Consider the following 14,373-nt stretch of genomic DNA (forward strand, 5'->3'; position numbering starts at 1 on the left):
CTAGCAAAGGATTCCGCTATGAAGGATACTCAAGAAACAGTTATTAGATATTAAAAACTGATGATTTACATGGAAAATTACTATCTCTCTCAAAGAATAAGAATATGAATAAGGCATTATTATACATGACTGGCCGCCAATACATGAAAGACGCACATTCCAAAAACCCAAAGTCCTCTTTAAGGTGAGCCAAGGAGTGACAACGATTCCAAATGATAGCCTTCCAAAAGAAAGAAAACTACTCATACAAGATGCACGAAGTTGGGACTTAATGACAAGACAAGGCTGTCTCCCGCCCAACTACGGATCCACTGGAACCTGGAGAATCCAGAATAAAGACAGTAACATGGAAAGGAAAAACAAATAGTGGATGGAAGACACAACGAGTGACCTCTCTGCCCACCGTGGGAGGTCAGAAAACCCCACTCAGCTTTCACTTCTTTTTCAAACTAAATATGAAAATGTAATTGAGTAGTACTCATTGTTTGACAATGAATTTGAATCCAGCATTTAACCCAACTCTTAACTTGAGACTTGAGAGATGACACGGAGTGGCAGACAACACATAGATTTTTCAGGCCAACAAATGTTTGAGTTTCAATATGATTTAGATTAATTTCTCTTTGATTTTTATTTTGTTGATATCTTTTCAATTCAAAACTATAGAAAAGCTGTCAACACTCGACATGTTTATGAATAATCGAAAGCCCTGTTTTAGTCTTACCTATTCTAAGACAGCTTGATGACACTTCAGTGATGACTCCTAGGTGCCTTTCTACGTTTTTTTTTTTTTTTCCAGTGCAGACATTGCCACAAAAAGGGAGGGGGGGGGGGGGGGGGGGGGGGGGAAGCAGCTCTTGACACACAAAGATGGCCAACACTCCAGTCTCGTAGTCGTAGGGAGAATGCGTGCATACATCTATTTCACAAAACAGTCAAATGCAAACTCTGCCCTTAACATTCCAATGTACATTAACAATTCTTACTTACTTACTTATCCGAACCAGCGACCACCTGAGCTCTAGCCCTTCGGTCTTGTGCCATGACGTATAAGTCTTTTGTAACATTAACAATTCAAAAAACATATTCTCAACCAGTCTTCAATCTTCATCACATTAACAAATTCCACCAGCCATTTGCAAGAACAAACATCTACTCTTTTTCCCCCTCGAACAATAATGAATGGTGCAAACTATCACATAACATATCACAGTCCCCACATCATTTCAACACGTTTTCCACATACACAAGAACACCTGGAGGATTTAATGACCGGTGTAACAAGATTAGAGTGGTGTGATAGATAAAATTGATGTATGTATAAGATTTGCAGTGATGGGCACAGTGTGTGCCTTTTGCGCCGTATGGGCTTGGACTCCAATGGATTCTCGATCTGGGATCCACTGATCAAAAATTTTCTTCTATTTTTTTTTCAATGTAGGCTCTTATCCACTGTGCCCTCTACAGTAAAGAAAAAAAATCTCTCCTCTCTGTAACTTGGCCCAGAAATTTTCAAAAAGGGAAAGAAAAAAAATCTTATTTGTTTGCTGTTTTCAAACTTTCCTTTACTCTCATCAAGTATCTATGACCCATATTGACATTGACAGTACATGTGAAGTAGGTGATAATTCATTCTGTATGACATGAGTACCATATTGTTTTGCACTGGATCATGTCATAGGGGCAGCGCATGGAACAGTTACTTGTACCCAGACGGTACCGTGTTAGACTTCTTGCCACGCCGTGCTGCCTTGAGCAAGTCACCTCGCCCTGACTGACTTTGCAGTGCTGTACTGTGGCTGACACCTGAGTTTTTCCATTCTTCCCTTGGATTTAACACTAAAGACAAATTTCAACTTGGAATTGTAGGAAGGGAATTTTATTTTATATTGTATTTGCAGTGGTTCAAGTTGTTAGGTGGGTTTGGTGGCTTCGGGATTTGTATGTAGATTGAGATGACTCTGTGGGAGTAAGACGTTGCCTTCAAAAAGAACATCATAATTTATATAGCGAATTTCCACAGGTTTACCAAGCTCAGTGCACATCACCTTATTTCAATTTATTCCTCCAGCAGGCCATATAGAACCATATTTCCATTTTATACAGTACCAGTCGCCTCATTAGTGTCTTTTTGTACTGGCAACATCCATTACTGCTCATAGCCAGATACTCATTCCCAACTGAGTGATCAGGGAAATGTATGTAAAGTGTTACCCAAGGACACAACATTGGAACCAGAATTTTCCACTGTCACTCATCTGGTAACTGATCACGCTTAAAATTGCTTGCCTATTACGACAAAATAAGAAACTGTTCAGCTGAGCCATCGAGAGAATTTACCTGGATCAGTCAGACATGTTTAATATATAATTATATATTTCTTGCTACACTTTTAATGGAATTAAATAGCTAGCTCTGAAACATTAAGTCAAAGCTTTATTGGAATTTTTTATCATGTTATGGTTTATTATTTTCAGATAATAATCAAATCTGAAGGATGTCTGAGGATAAAAGACGAGGAGGTGACGATGTGGAGGATGGGGGGCCTGGTCTGGTGTACATGCCCTTCGTTGTCATGGAGGAGCTACTAGACAAATTGAGATTGCTAGACTACGATAGAGACTTTGCACGAAAAATGAATGTGAAGCCAATTAGCAGGTCAGTAACACTTGCCAATTCTCTCTTTAGTCAAATCCTTTAACTTTCAATGCTTTCAAATTTTTTCAGAAAATTTCCGATATTTGTTCTCATTTCTACAATCGAAAGAGGACGAATAAAACTAAAAACTAAAGGAAAAAGAATAACTAAAGTATAATTTTCTCTTTACAATATGGCAGTACAGTACATAAAAGAACAAAAACAGAGAGAGAGAGAAGATAACATACCCACTCAATTCATGTTTGTTTATTCTTAAATGTTTTAATTTTCAGTTTGGAATTATAGGAATCTGAGTCCCTTTTGTTGTTTTTTTGTTTGTATGTTTTTTTTTCGTTTGGTCAGTATTTTTAGCACCATCATTATCATCAAACCAGATTTTCAGGCTGACCTTGTTCGTTATTGGTGAGTTGTTTTTCAAACGATTAATTCATGGTTGTTTAAAGGCAACAGTTAAGGAGAAGCTAATGGATATGTGTGTGTATCCTTTTCTTTAGGTTAAGGGTGATACCATTTGATGAAGAGAACCTTTGCAAGAAATATTGTCATATATGGTTTTTATTTTTATGAGAAAAATTTTCTGTCTTTTTTTTTGTTGTACTAAAGGGCATCTCTAAATGTTTTTTTTGCGGGAGGGAAATAATGAATTATTTTGATGGTCATGGTGAATTCATAACAATGAAAGCTAAACTTGTTCATTTTTATTTTACTTAAGTAATGAGTTTATATATCATTTATTTTTAAAGCTTTTCCCCTTCTTATCATCGGGTCAGGGACGTGATAAAAAACTTGTTTGCTCTGTGTTTCATGCAATTTCATTATTTTCCTTAGGCAAATTTATTCACTTCTAAATTCCTCTCTTGAACAGCATGGATGATTCCTGGATTTTCTATCTTCTGTCATTGTCATGAAGTGCCTGGGCGATAGCAAATGACGATGCTGGCATCATTTTAATTATTCATTTTTTTTCGTTATTTTAGTTGCAATATAAAATATTTGAAAAGAAAAATAATTACTATTTTCTTTTTCATTCATTTTTTTTTTCAGGCATTATTTTGCTATTCAGACTAACCCAGGTGAACAGTTTTATATGTTTACATCCTTAGCAGCTTGGCTTTTGCGGAAAGCGGGTAGGAATTTTGAACAGCCACAAGAGGTGAGTGAGATTTTCACAAGGGTTTTATTTATAACATTGTGTTTTGAATTAAACCAGACTTTTATTAATTGTATGGGTGATTCATTGATGCTGTAGAAACAGTTTGGATCATTTGCTTTGTAATCTTCTCTGTGGGGCCTTGCAGTTTTGTGGTACACCCAGATGTAAAATGAGTAGCTGGACCATAACATTATTGTCTCTGGCAAAAACAAAACAAAAAACAATTGATGTAGCTCCCGTCAGGCATCATATCTCATCATCATTGAGGCAGCTAGCTTGGGACCCCTTGTAAAGCACTTTGAGCGCATTAAGTGGAATCTGTGCGATACAATAGCTCAAGGATTTTTGGGTTTCTTATGTAAGATACTTAATTTTATCAGACATAAATTGTCTGACTATAATTAAAATTCCACTAATGTTGGTCAGCATGGCTCATCGGTATGGCCTTTGCTTCATACCTGAATGGTCCCGGGTTTGAATACCTGCAGCACTAAGTGACATTGAGTAAATCAACGAGCTCAGTTTGCAGCGCTGCGCTGCGTCTGACACCTGGGTTATTCCAGTCTTCCCTTGGAATGGACCCTAAAGACAAATTTCCCCGATGGGATGAATAAAGGGAATATTAATTTGTTACAGTGAATGACATAATCCGTCGGATGGTGATATTGCCACGTTTATTTAGAAGGTCAATTTTTATTTTTAAAATGAGTTCTTGTAATAATTGATTAAATCAATCCTTTTCGTACATCTTTGGGAAATATCAGAGCTTAATTTCGCTTCTAAATATTTTGTTTAGCTAGTCAAGTTGAAAAAGTATGAAATGTGAGAAAAGTTGTTGGATACCTTTCCCATACATCTGACCATAACTTTATGAAAAATCACCCGATTTACTTCAAATAAAGATTAAAATGCTGCGGGGAGCATATTCTTTTAGAAAATGAAAAATAAAAAATGCAAATACAAAATTTTCACCTTCCGACTGATTATTTCATGCACTGACACGTTTATGTATTTGTTTTTATTATTATTGGTCAATAATCGATCCACCAACCTTCTTCAGTCCCGAAGAAAATTTTTTTAAAAAGGAAAAGTTTCTTTTCCTCAAAGCATCGTCTATGTACAAAATTTGGTGAATCAGGACATCTGTGCTATTATTAGACAGCACCCAAGGTAGATTCTGGTCCCTTTTATATGTAAATCAAGTGCTCTCTTTACAAAACTAATCGGTCCCCCTTTAAAGAAAAAACTTTATTTCACATCATAATAATAATAATAATAATAAATGGCATTTATATAGCGCTTTACCCCGTTGTCACAGGCTCTAAGCGCTTTACAGTGATATAAAACAAAACATATTACAGTGAGACAAGTTTGATGGAAACGTGATACGAATTCAATTTAACAACAACAAAATATGAAAATAATATTGCAACATTATGACGTAAAAAGATAAAATTTTAAGCGAGATTTGAACATTGTCAACGAATCCGAACATCTCACGTGTGATGGGAGAGAGTTCCAAAAATGGGGGGCCGAAAATTGAAAAGATTGTTCACCTATTTTACGCAATGGCTTAAGTTTTACAAGGATTGATTGGTCAATATAGGAGGGACTGTTGGTGCTCAGGGATTTGTAGACAACAATACAAATCTTATAGGCAACTCTTTTTTCCACAGGAAGCCAATGTAACTCACGGAGAAGAAGAGTTGCTGACGGGTATTTTTTGTTATTGCGTACAATGAGCCTGGCTGCGTTAATTTGGGCAACCTGAAGTTTGCTAATTTTGTCTTTAGCTAAATTTGCCCAAAGGGAGTTACAATAGTCCAATTTAGATAAAACAAGGGAATTAATTAAAAGTTCTGCTATATGCTTTGATATTAAATTACGAATTTTGCTTTTTTTTTTCATTTGTATGTAGATAGATTGTATGGTGTTATTCACGCGGCTTGTCATGGAAAGATCTTTCAATGATGATGCCAAGGTTTTTTGCTTTATTTGAAAATTCTATTATGCTATTTCCGAGAGTAATAGGTGATTTATTTGCCTTTTTAAGGATACTCGGCCTTCCACACATTAAAATCTCAGTTTTACTATCATTTAATTTTAACTTATTGTGGTACATCCAAGATTTAATCTCATTAAAACAGCTCATAATTCGTTGTATTAAGAACTGTAAATTACTAAGGGGTGCTGAATCATATATTTGCGTACCATCTGCATAAAAATGATAACTCAGATTGAATCTGGACATCATACTAGAAAGGGGCTGCATATATACAGTAAAAAGGACAGGGCCTTGTGGTACTCCAAAGTTTAGTTAAACTTGTTCTGACTGAACACCATTCACCACGACAGTCTGTCATCGATCCTGTAAATATGATGTAAACCATTTAAGGGCAATTCCTTTTATGCCGAACGTATTTTCTAGTCTTCTTAACAAAATGTCATGGTCAATGGTGTCAAAGGCAGCTGAAAGATCTAAAAGGCATAATACATTGATATTACATTACATAACAATCATTAAAGATTTTAAAAAGCGCCGTTTCAGTACTGTGTTGATGTTTGTAGACTTGTTCCAAACTGTTGTTCTTAAGATGAGATGTTAATTGTGTAAGAACTACCTTCTCCAAAAGTTTTGACAAAAAAGGTAAATTTGATACAGGACGATAATTGTTTAATATATTGTGGTCCAGTGATGGTTTCTTCAGAAGTGGTTTGACGAGGGCACTTTAAAGCACGATGGAACTTCGCCAGTCAGTATGGGTGTATTTGTGATTGATTTAATGGATGGTAATAATGTATCGATGGAGCTGGCCAAAAGCTGTGCTGGTGGGGGATCAAGGTCACAGGATTTAATGGGGGCTTTTTTTATCAACTCGTTTATGAAACTAAGTGAAACTGGTTAGAACTTGTCTAAAGGGGTACCACAGAATGTATTTGTATCTATAAATGGTTCATGCTGATCTAGTTCTGAACGAATGTTATGGATTTTGTCTTTTAAAAAGTTGACAAATGTGTTTGGCAAGTCTCTTTGATTGGTTGTAGATGGTAATGAAGTGCATCTTTCACGTCCAAATAGATCATTGCAGATGTTAAATAATTGTTTGCAAGATTTAGAAGTTTCGAATTTGAAAGAAAATACGTGGTCTTTGCCTTTTTTATTGTTGTCTTCCAGGCACGAAATGTGTTCTTGAATATTTCACGATGAATCGTAAGGCCCGATGTTTTCAGCAGTCTTTCTGCTCTCTGACACTTCGTTTTAGCTTCTTTAACGTCCGACGTATACCACAGAGCATACTTGCAGTTGGTGACGGTCCTTGTTTGGAATGGCGCATGTTTGTCAAGCGTTTCGATGAGACAACTATTCCACTGGTCTGGAGAAATCATTGAATTTTGAGTAAGTTTTGTTTCTAAATCGTCTCTGAAATTGTCCAAATTAATGCCTTTAATGTTTCTGGTTGATGTGGTGGTGGTTTCTTGGCATGGTTTTTAAACGTCAAGATTGAAAGAAATGAGGGAGTGGTCCGAAAAGGGGAGATAATTGACGATGGCGTTGGTTTTTTGGGACTCAGAATTTTCTACAATTACCCAATCTAAAATATGGCCTGCAGAGTGGGTTGGCGCTGTTACAGTCTGGCACATGTTGTTCTCCGACAATGACTTGTGCAATTTAGCAGTGTCTGTGACGTTGTCGAAGTGAAAATTAAAGTCGCTGAGTATAATTGAATGGCCAGGACGCGTGTGTTGCAAAGTTAGCATCTCGTTGATTTCCTTCCTAACATCAGATAATTTTATTTTGTTATTCTTGTTTGCTGGCGGTCGGTAGATGCAGTTGAAGTTGTATCTTGTATTCTGGAGGGATAACCTCCATTGTTTTGCAGCGCATTTCGAGGATTTCCACATGTTTAGATAATTTTGTTTTATAAAATACGCCAATGCCACCCCCTCGCTGATCTTTCCTTGAATACGATCTAAATTGGTACCCAGGGGGTGTCATTGCCTTGTCAACTGGGTCATCTCCAGACTGTGAGAGCCATGTCTCTACTATAAATAGTTTGTCGAAGTTCTTCTCCGTTAATAAATCATTTAATTCTTTGGTTTTGTTACGGCAGGATTGTGCATTTAGAAGACCAATAACAATGTTATTGTTTGTGAAACTGTTTGTGGTCGGTACAGTTATAAGTGTTGGTGGTGGACGGGGGTTTGTGTGGGGGCGGGATGGACGACGAGTTGTTACTATTGAGATGTGTTGTTTCTGTTTGCCTCCCCGAGGCCTGTTCTTATTAATATTATTGTAAAAAATCTGATCACTTGAGTTAAAAATCACAGCTGGAATGTGACGTTTACGTTTACCGCCTTGAGGCCTGTAGTAAAATTCAGATGTTGAATAAAAGTGTTCACAATTATTAAAATAATGTTGGTGGTAAATCACGGCTAAAAATAAGGTGAACAATGTTTGTAAGAGAGCGGCGGCCATTAAGTGACTGTGTAAAGATCTTTTAAAACTTACAGTTTCCAAGATAAAATACAGAATTATACAGCAGTCTCTTTCTTAAGAATTGATAAAAATTATACAATAAGAAACAGTATGTTTTAACGAGTACAACGAAGTATAAATGTCCAGGTATCAACATGTAGAAATCACAAAACAATTAAAATACACAAGAGCACACAACGACACGTCTTGCCTGTTAGGCGGGTTTACATATGATAAGTTTTAAGAAATATGATGAAAACAAATTTATTGATTAACTGTATAAATTTGTGCTGATATTAAATTATTTTATATTTTACCCCTAATTTTAAAATGTCACTCATCTCTTCATTTTTTAATTAAAAATGTTTTTCTTCTCTTTTTCACTTTTTTTTTTTTCCATCTTCCTCAGTATGACGACCCCAATGCAACCATCTCTAGCATTTTAGATGAAGTGAGAAAATATGTAAGTTCCTCTTTAAAGATCTATGAAGACCTTTAAGGTATTCTAATACTAGGGCAAACCCCACCTGAATCAAAAACCACCCAAAAAAAAAAAAAAATAAAAAAATAAAACCAAGATAGGAACGCTGCTATCGGCTACCCCACTCCCAAATGCATGTACGCATAAAGTCATATTTATCCAAGTACAATACTAAGTAGTCCGTCAGAGCCATCCAACCAATGGAGTTTATCCCGGTTTAAACTGACAATAGCAATTGCTTGCTAATCTTGGGATAGGACGCTAGTCTTTCGCAAAGTACTTTCTGCCAAATCTAACAGACTTAGCTGCCCATTCACTGCTGGGTGGACAGGGGTGGGGATGGGGGCATCAGAAAAAATCTGGACTGCACCCAGGATCGACATTAACTTGCTTGAGTCCATGTGAATGGAAAATCAAACAAATCACAAGTTTGTTCCATTTTCAATCATGGTGAACCCGAGAGAGTTGAACTGTATTATCTTGCTCTTCATCATTCTGATGTAATACCAGTTTGACACGATGGATCAAATATTCATTTAAACAAAATCTCCTAATAAAGACTTGAGAAACATTTCTCAGTATTTAGTTTACACCGACATGATGAATAATCAAAATAACAATGTCAAATTGAATGTAAGCTTCAATTTAATAAACGAAAACAGATAATGTGGATGTTTCGGGTTTCCCCTTCAAGAGCAGAACAGGATGAATGAAAAACGACTTTCCCCGAAACATCCACATTATCTGTTTTCTTAGAATGATAACATCATATTGAGGCAGTTGATGTCAACAGATTTTACTTTGTATTCTATCCACCACAGGGCCATCCCATTGAGTTTCCGCCATCCAAACTCAAACAGGGCTGGGGAGAGCATTGTATATTTGTACTGGACAGGCTGTCTGATGAGGCATTAAAAAGTATCAGTTTTAGTTGGAGGAGGTAGGATTCTGAAGTTTTTATGAGACAGTTTTTGTTTTGTTTTACACATTTAAAAAAAAAATTCATTTTAATCTTTAATTTAAATTTTTTTTTGTTTTTTTTTTTGTTTTGTTTTTTTTTGTTTTGTTTTTTTTTTTTTTTTTGTTCTTTAGTTTTATTTCTTTATTTCATTTTGTCATTCTTTTGTTTTTTTCTCTGTCTTACTTTATTTTATTTTTTTCTTTCTTTTGTTCTTTCTTTCATTTTTTTTCAGCTTCTATTTCTTTTTTTGTTTGTTTTGTTAATACTTCTTTTTATCATCATCATCATGGTTTTGCGCTATACAAATGATATGTATTATTATTATTATTATTATTATTATTATTATTATTATTATTATTATTATTATTATTATTATTATATTACTATTATATAATTATTATTATCATTATTATTATTATTATTATATTATATTATTATTATTATTTATTATTATTATTATTGTTATTATTATTATTATTATTATTATTATTATTATTATTATCATTCTTCCATTGTTGGGTCTAATTTTTTTTCGAACCTGGTCATGGGTATTTAAAAAAAATTAAAACTAATGCCATGAGCATTAAATGATTTAATTTTCTGTACTGTGTAAATATAAATTCAAGCAATGTTTATTGTGGTCAGTGGGTGAATGGATGATAGTGATTGTGGACAATCCCGATGCTGTTTATCCTCGGGTAAGGACTTTACAAAAATTGCCTTACTCGACTCAGGTGTGAATAAGGAGTGACAGATATTGAGGGAGTGTTGTTATAATTAGGACGATTTATGGGTCACCGGTACTGTATGAAATGGAATTGGTTTCATATGGCGTGCTGAGGAAATAAATGAAAATTTGTGGAGTGCATTGGACACGGTAAATCCATGGAAATACACAAGATAAATATTGATTGTTTTAAAGAAAATTTTTCTTCCAGGGATGAATATAGATGGAATGAAATTGACGTCACCCAGATCTTTGTTATTGTTTTTTGACAGTTATTTTAATGATTATTTCTCACTAAATTCTATCGATCCGACTATAAACTTTTAAGGTTCTTCATAGTTTTTTTTGTGTTGATACGTTATATCCAGCAGGCAGGCGTTGTGAGTAATTTACATAAATGTATAGCATCAATATGGCATTTTCTTCCTATTTTCCCTCACAGGCCAGAGTATCCGGAGGAAGAGATGGATGAAGAGAACATTGTGGAGGATGATTCCGAGCTCACTCTCAATGAAATTGAAAAGAGTATGGTAATCGACGGGGTGAGTGATTTTTTTTTCTCTGTACATCGTACTTGTAAAAAACACATTCCAAGACTGAAAGTGATTATGTTTTGTTGTATAGTTTTTTGGGAGTTTTTTTTCACCTTAAGCCTTAGTCCTTGGGTTGCTGATGATTAATTATTATTATTATGATGATGATGATTAGTATTATTATTGTTATCTTATCATCATCACCATCATCATCATCATCACCATCATCACTACCACTGTACTACTGCTATTACTACTACAACTTCTATTATTATTATATTATCATCATCATCATTATTATTATTATTATTATTATTGCACATTATGATTGCTGTTACAAATACCATTAACATTCAAAATGATCATTGTCATCACCCCTTAATCTTTTTACAGAGTAGTGACATTGAAGATGATGGGGACGATGAGCCTCTGATGGATCTCGAAGGCATGAAACGATTGGGAGGACACAACAAGGTAAGGGGTGGGGTGAATTGAAGGCTGCTTTTCCAAAACTTGTTAAGACGATTTTTCTACTTTTTGAGATTTTCCAGATAAATTGAAACGTAAACTTTATTTTAGGCATCAAATGGCACACGACCTTTTCTAGATTTGTATGAATTTGAAGTTTAAATATGATAAAATAATAGACGGAATGAGAGATTTAGGGTAAATAATCCTCATTATCTTAAAATGGGAAAAACGGAGTTAGGGAGTTTTGGAAAACCATTCTTCAATTGCTTTAACTTGTATTGGGTTTAACTCTAAATTTAATGTATTAAAGTGTGTGTGTGTATTTATGTGCGGTGCATGCTGTTAGAGGCTAGGTACTCATTTTACACATTAGTGAGGTGAGAGAATGTAAAGCGGACGTGCGTAGTACTACGACTGAAATACGAATTTTTGGCTCCAGCTACAGAGCTGCATTGGTCTCTTTGACTCAATAAATCTTGTTGAAAAGTTAAGTTTAGCACCTTAGAACCTATATTCAGGACTTTGGAGCATTTTTGGAACATAAAGAGGGAAAATTATTTATTTCTACATCTATTTAAAGTGATTTTTTCCTTTTTTTCCTTTGGAAACTACACATTTAAAAAATTTCAAATAAGCAGCTAAAGAGTCTTTTCCATGGACTGAACTATGCACCGTTCAGAGCAGGACTTCCTTGACTATTGGCCAAAGTTTCATTACATTAGATCACAAAGCGGCACTTAGAACGAAGGATTGTTAGCGTCAGTTTTATGCTATATTTGTCTCTGAAGGACAGTTATTACAAGAACATTGTGGCCAAATGTCCTAATAAAATCGTTTTTGTTTTTTCATTTTAACAACGCCACCACTGCATTATCTCATTCGTCTGTAGTGTTTCATTCTTCCTGTTTTGTTGATAAAGGGAAAACCCGAAACATCCATATTATCCATTTTCATATATTAAATTGAAGCGTACATTCAATTTCACATCGTTATTTGATAGTCTCTTGCCAGTTTCTCCCATGTATGTCTTGTGGCAACATTTGCAGATTTCTTCGAGCTTCGAGCAGCAATATATACATTGTTATTTGATAAAATCGAGACTATCCCGATTTTGCAATCCGGAGAAAAAATTTTTAAAGAATAAAATGTGTAAATCGGATTGTTTATATGTATTAAAATGACCCTTGCATGACCCAGGATTATGATTTTTTGACTGGCGAATGAAATAAAACAAAAACAGATAAAGCTCCAAATCTAGATATTATCATATACAATAGTCAAAATGTACTGCTGTTTTGGGTCATGAGAGTGTTATGCATTAAGGGGAGGGGTGTCCCGTTTTAGCTCTTTGAAAATTGACTGTCATGCAAAAAAAAAAAAAAAAAGGCCGTTTTGACAGGCAACATTTACTGTATGAAATTTAATTTTGGTTCCATCTGGCCCCCACTGTGGGAATGAATGAAGCAATGATAATGGCTAGGAGGGTAGAGAAAATGTCTAGATGACCTCAAGGCAATAAACATTCATACAGTCGCGTCTCTCCATTTGTCACGACTAGTTACCTCGGGCAAATTTTAAAAATACAATTTTTAGACCTGTAAATTAACGGAAATCAGTCAATTTGTCAAATTCAAATATTTAAAAAAAAAGGAAAGAAAGAAAGAAGTGAAGAAAGAAAGAATTCACAAATCGTCGAATGACTGTAAAGTAATTAGGAGTGTTCCATAACGCCACACATAGCTCATGGGAGCCGTTTATACTAACGATGGATTTATTGCCAAGGCTAAGCAGCGCTTTTTAGAATTGGCGTGACTGAACACATCCCAGTGTAATTTCACACAGCCTTCGTTAAATTTTTTTTTCACTTTCCAACCTGTCGTGATCCCAACGGTAGCCAATTTTAACTGAGCCGCCGAGCGATAAATTTCACTGTTTCATCTAAGCCAAAATTGACCACATTTGCAAGCTGGGTTTTAAAAGTATAAAAAAAGTAAAATGCGAATGCCGGAAGTAACATCTCTAGTAGATGATAATGGTAGACACCTTTAAATCGAAAGTTAGATTAGGATAGATTGCTACAAGCACATTTCGATTGCCTCACATTGTAGTTACCGTTTCTTCACTGATTGGGTACCTGATTATAAGGAACAATGGTAAGTAGCCTAATTAATTCCCCTGCAAATCAGGACGTTCTCTGCCATTGTTTTGCTCAAGCCCAAGCGAGCTTGCTGTTTTGTGGCGATTTACCTTCATTTCGATTCTTTCTTTGAATTTTTCCGCTATGCTGCCGAAGTTTCTTCTTGATAATTCACTTCTACTTAATAATTCAGTGTATTGGCCAGAAGTCATATTTATTTAAGTTTTTTTTTCTGTCATTAACTGATTGAAAGTCAAGTTTGCTCGTTGCTACATTATTCTAATGTTCTCACAATGGCTGAGCTGTTCGTGGATCACAATTCAGACTTGTCGAGCATCGATAAAGATGTGAGGAATAAATTCAATTGGTCATGGCTAGAAGTTAAAGATGATAATGGTGATTATTTTTGTGACTATGTCAAAAAAATTCCAGAGGCAGGAATATGACTTTGATGAAGTCATCTTTACCTATATGAATGACATGCTTATTTAGCATTCCTTCTACATCAAATTATGGCAGTCATACTTCCAGTAAGAAATAACACCCACTATTTTAATATATTGTATTTATCACTCTCCTCTCCAATGATGCCCTTATTTTAAAAAAATCAGTCAATTTTATAGAGCTCATTTACAGGTCTAAACTTTATTTGTACACTTTTGTAGCTGATTCTGCTATCCAGATATCTTTGTAATCCGTACAAAATGCTAGGAACGGAGGTTTTCGGATTGGAGAGATGTGACTGTATTTAGATTTTGTTTTTTTTTTCTTTTCA

At 35.1% G+C, this 14,373-nt stretch overlaps 1 protein-coding gene across 4 annotated transcripts in view; it reads left to right on the forward strand.

The window, feature by feature from the left end:
* Nucleotides 1–14,373, forward strand: part of LOC144958082 (intraflagellar transport protein 57 homolog) — a 32,164-nt gene that overhangs the window by 7,225 nt on the left and 10,566 nt on the right. For all 4 annotated transcript variants that reach the window (XM_078889716.1, XM_078889717.1, XM_078889719.1 and 1 more), the window contains exons 2-7: nucleotides 2,478–2,658; nucleotides 3,703–3,811; nucleotides 8,698–8,751; nucleotides 9,591–9,709; nucleotides 10,900–10,999; nucleotides 11,384–11,464. In XM_078889716.1, the coding sequence (XP_078745842.1) occupies nucleotides 2,498–2,658; nucleotides 3,703–3,811; nucleotides 8,698–8,751; nucleotides 9,591–9,709; nucleotides 10,900–10,999; nucleotides 11,384–11,464 (624 nt within the window). In that variant the 5' untranslated portion in view covers nucleotides 2,478–2,497. The remainder of the gene's footprint in view (nucleotides 1–2,477; nucleotides 2,659–3,702; nucleotides 3,812–8,697; nucleotides 8,752–9,590; nucleotides 9,710–10,899; nucleotides 11,000–11,383; nucleotides 11,465–14,373) is intronic.

This window comes from Berghia stephanieae, chromosome 12 (assembly GCF_034508935.2).
Source record: "Berghia stephanieae isolate SIO BIC M18660-M18661 chromosome 12, UCSD_Bste_1.3, whole genome shotgun sequence".
NCBI classification, from domain to species: domain Eukaryota; kingdom Metazoa; phylum Mollusca; class Gastropoda; order Nudibranchia; family Aeolidiidae; genus Berghia; species Berghia stephanieae.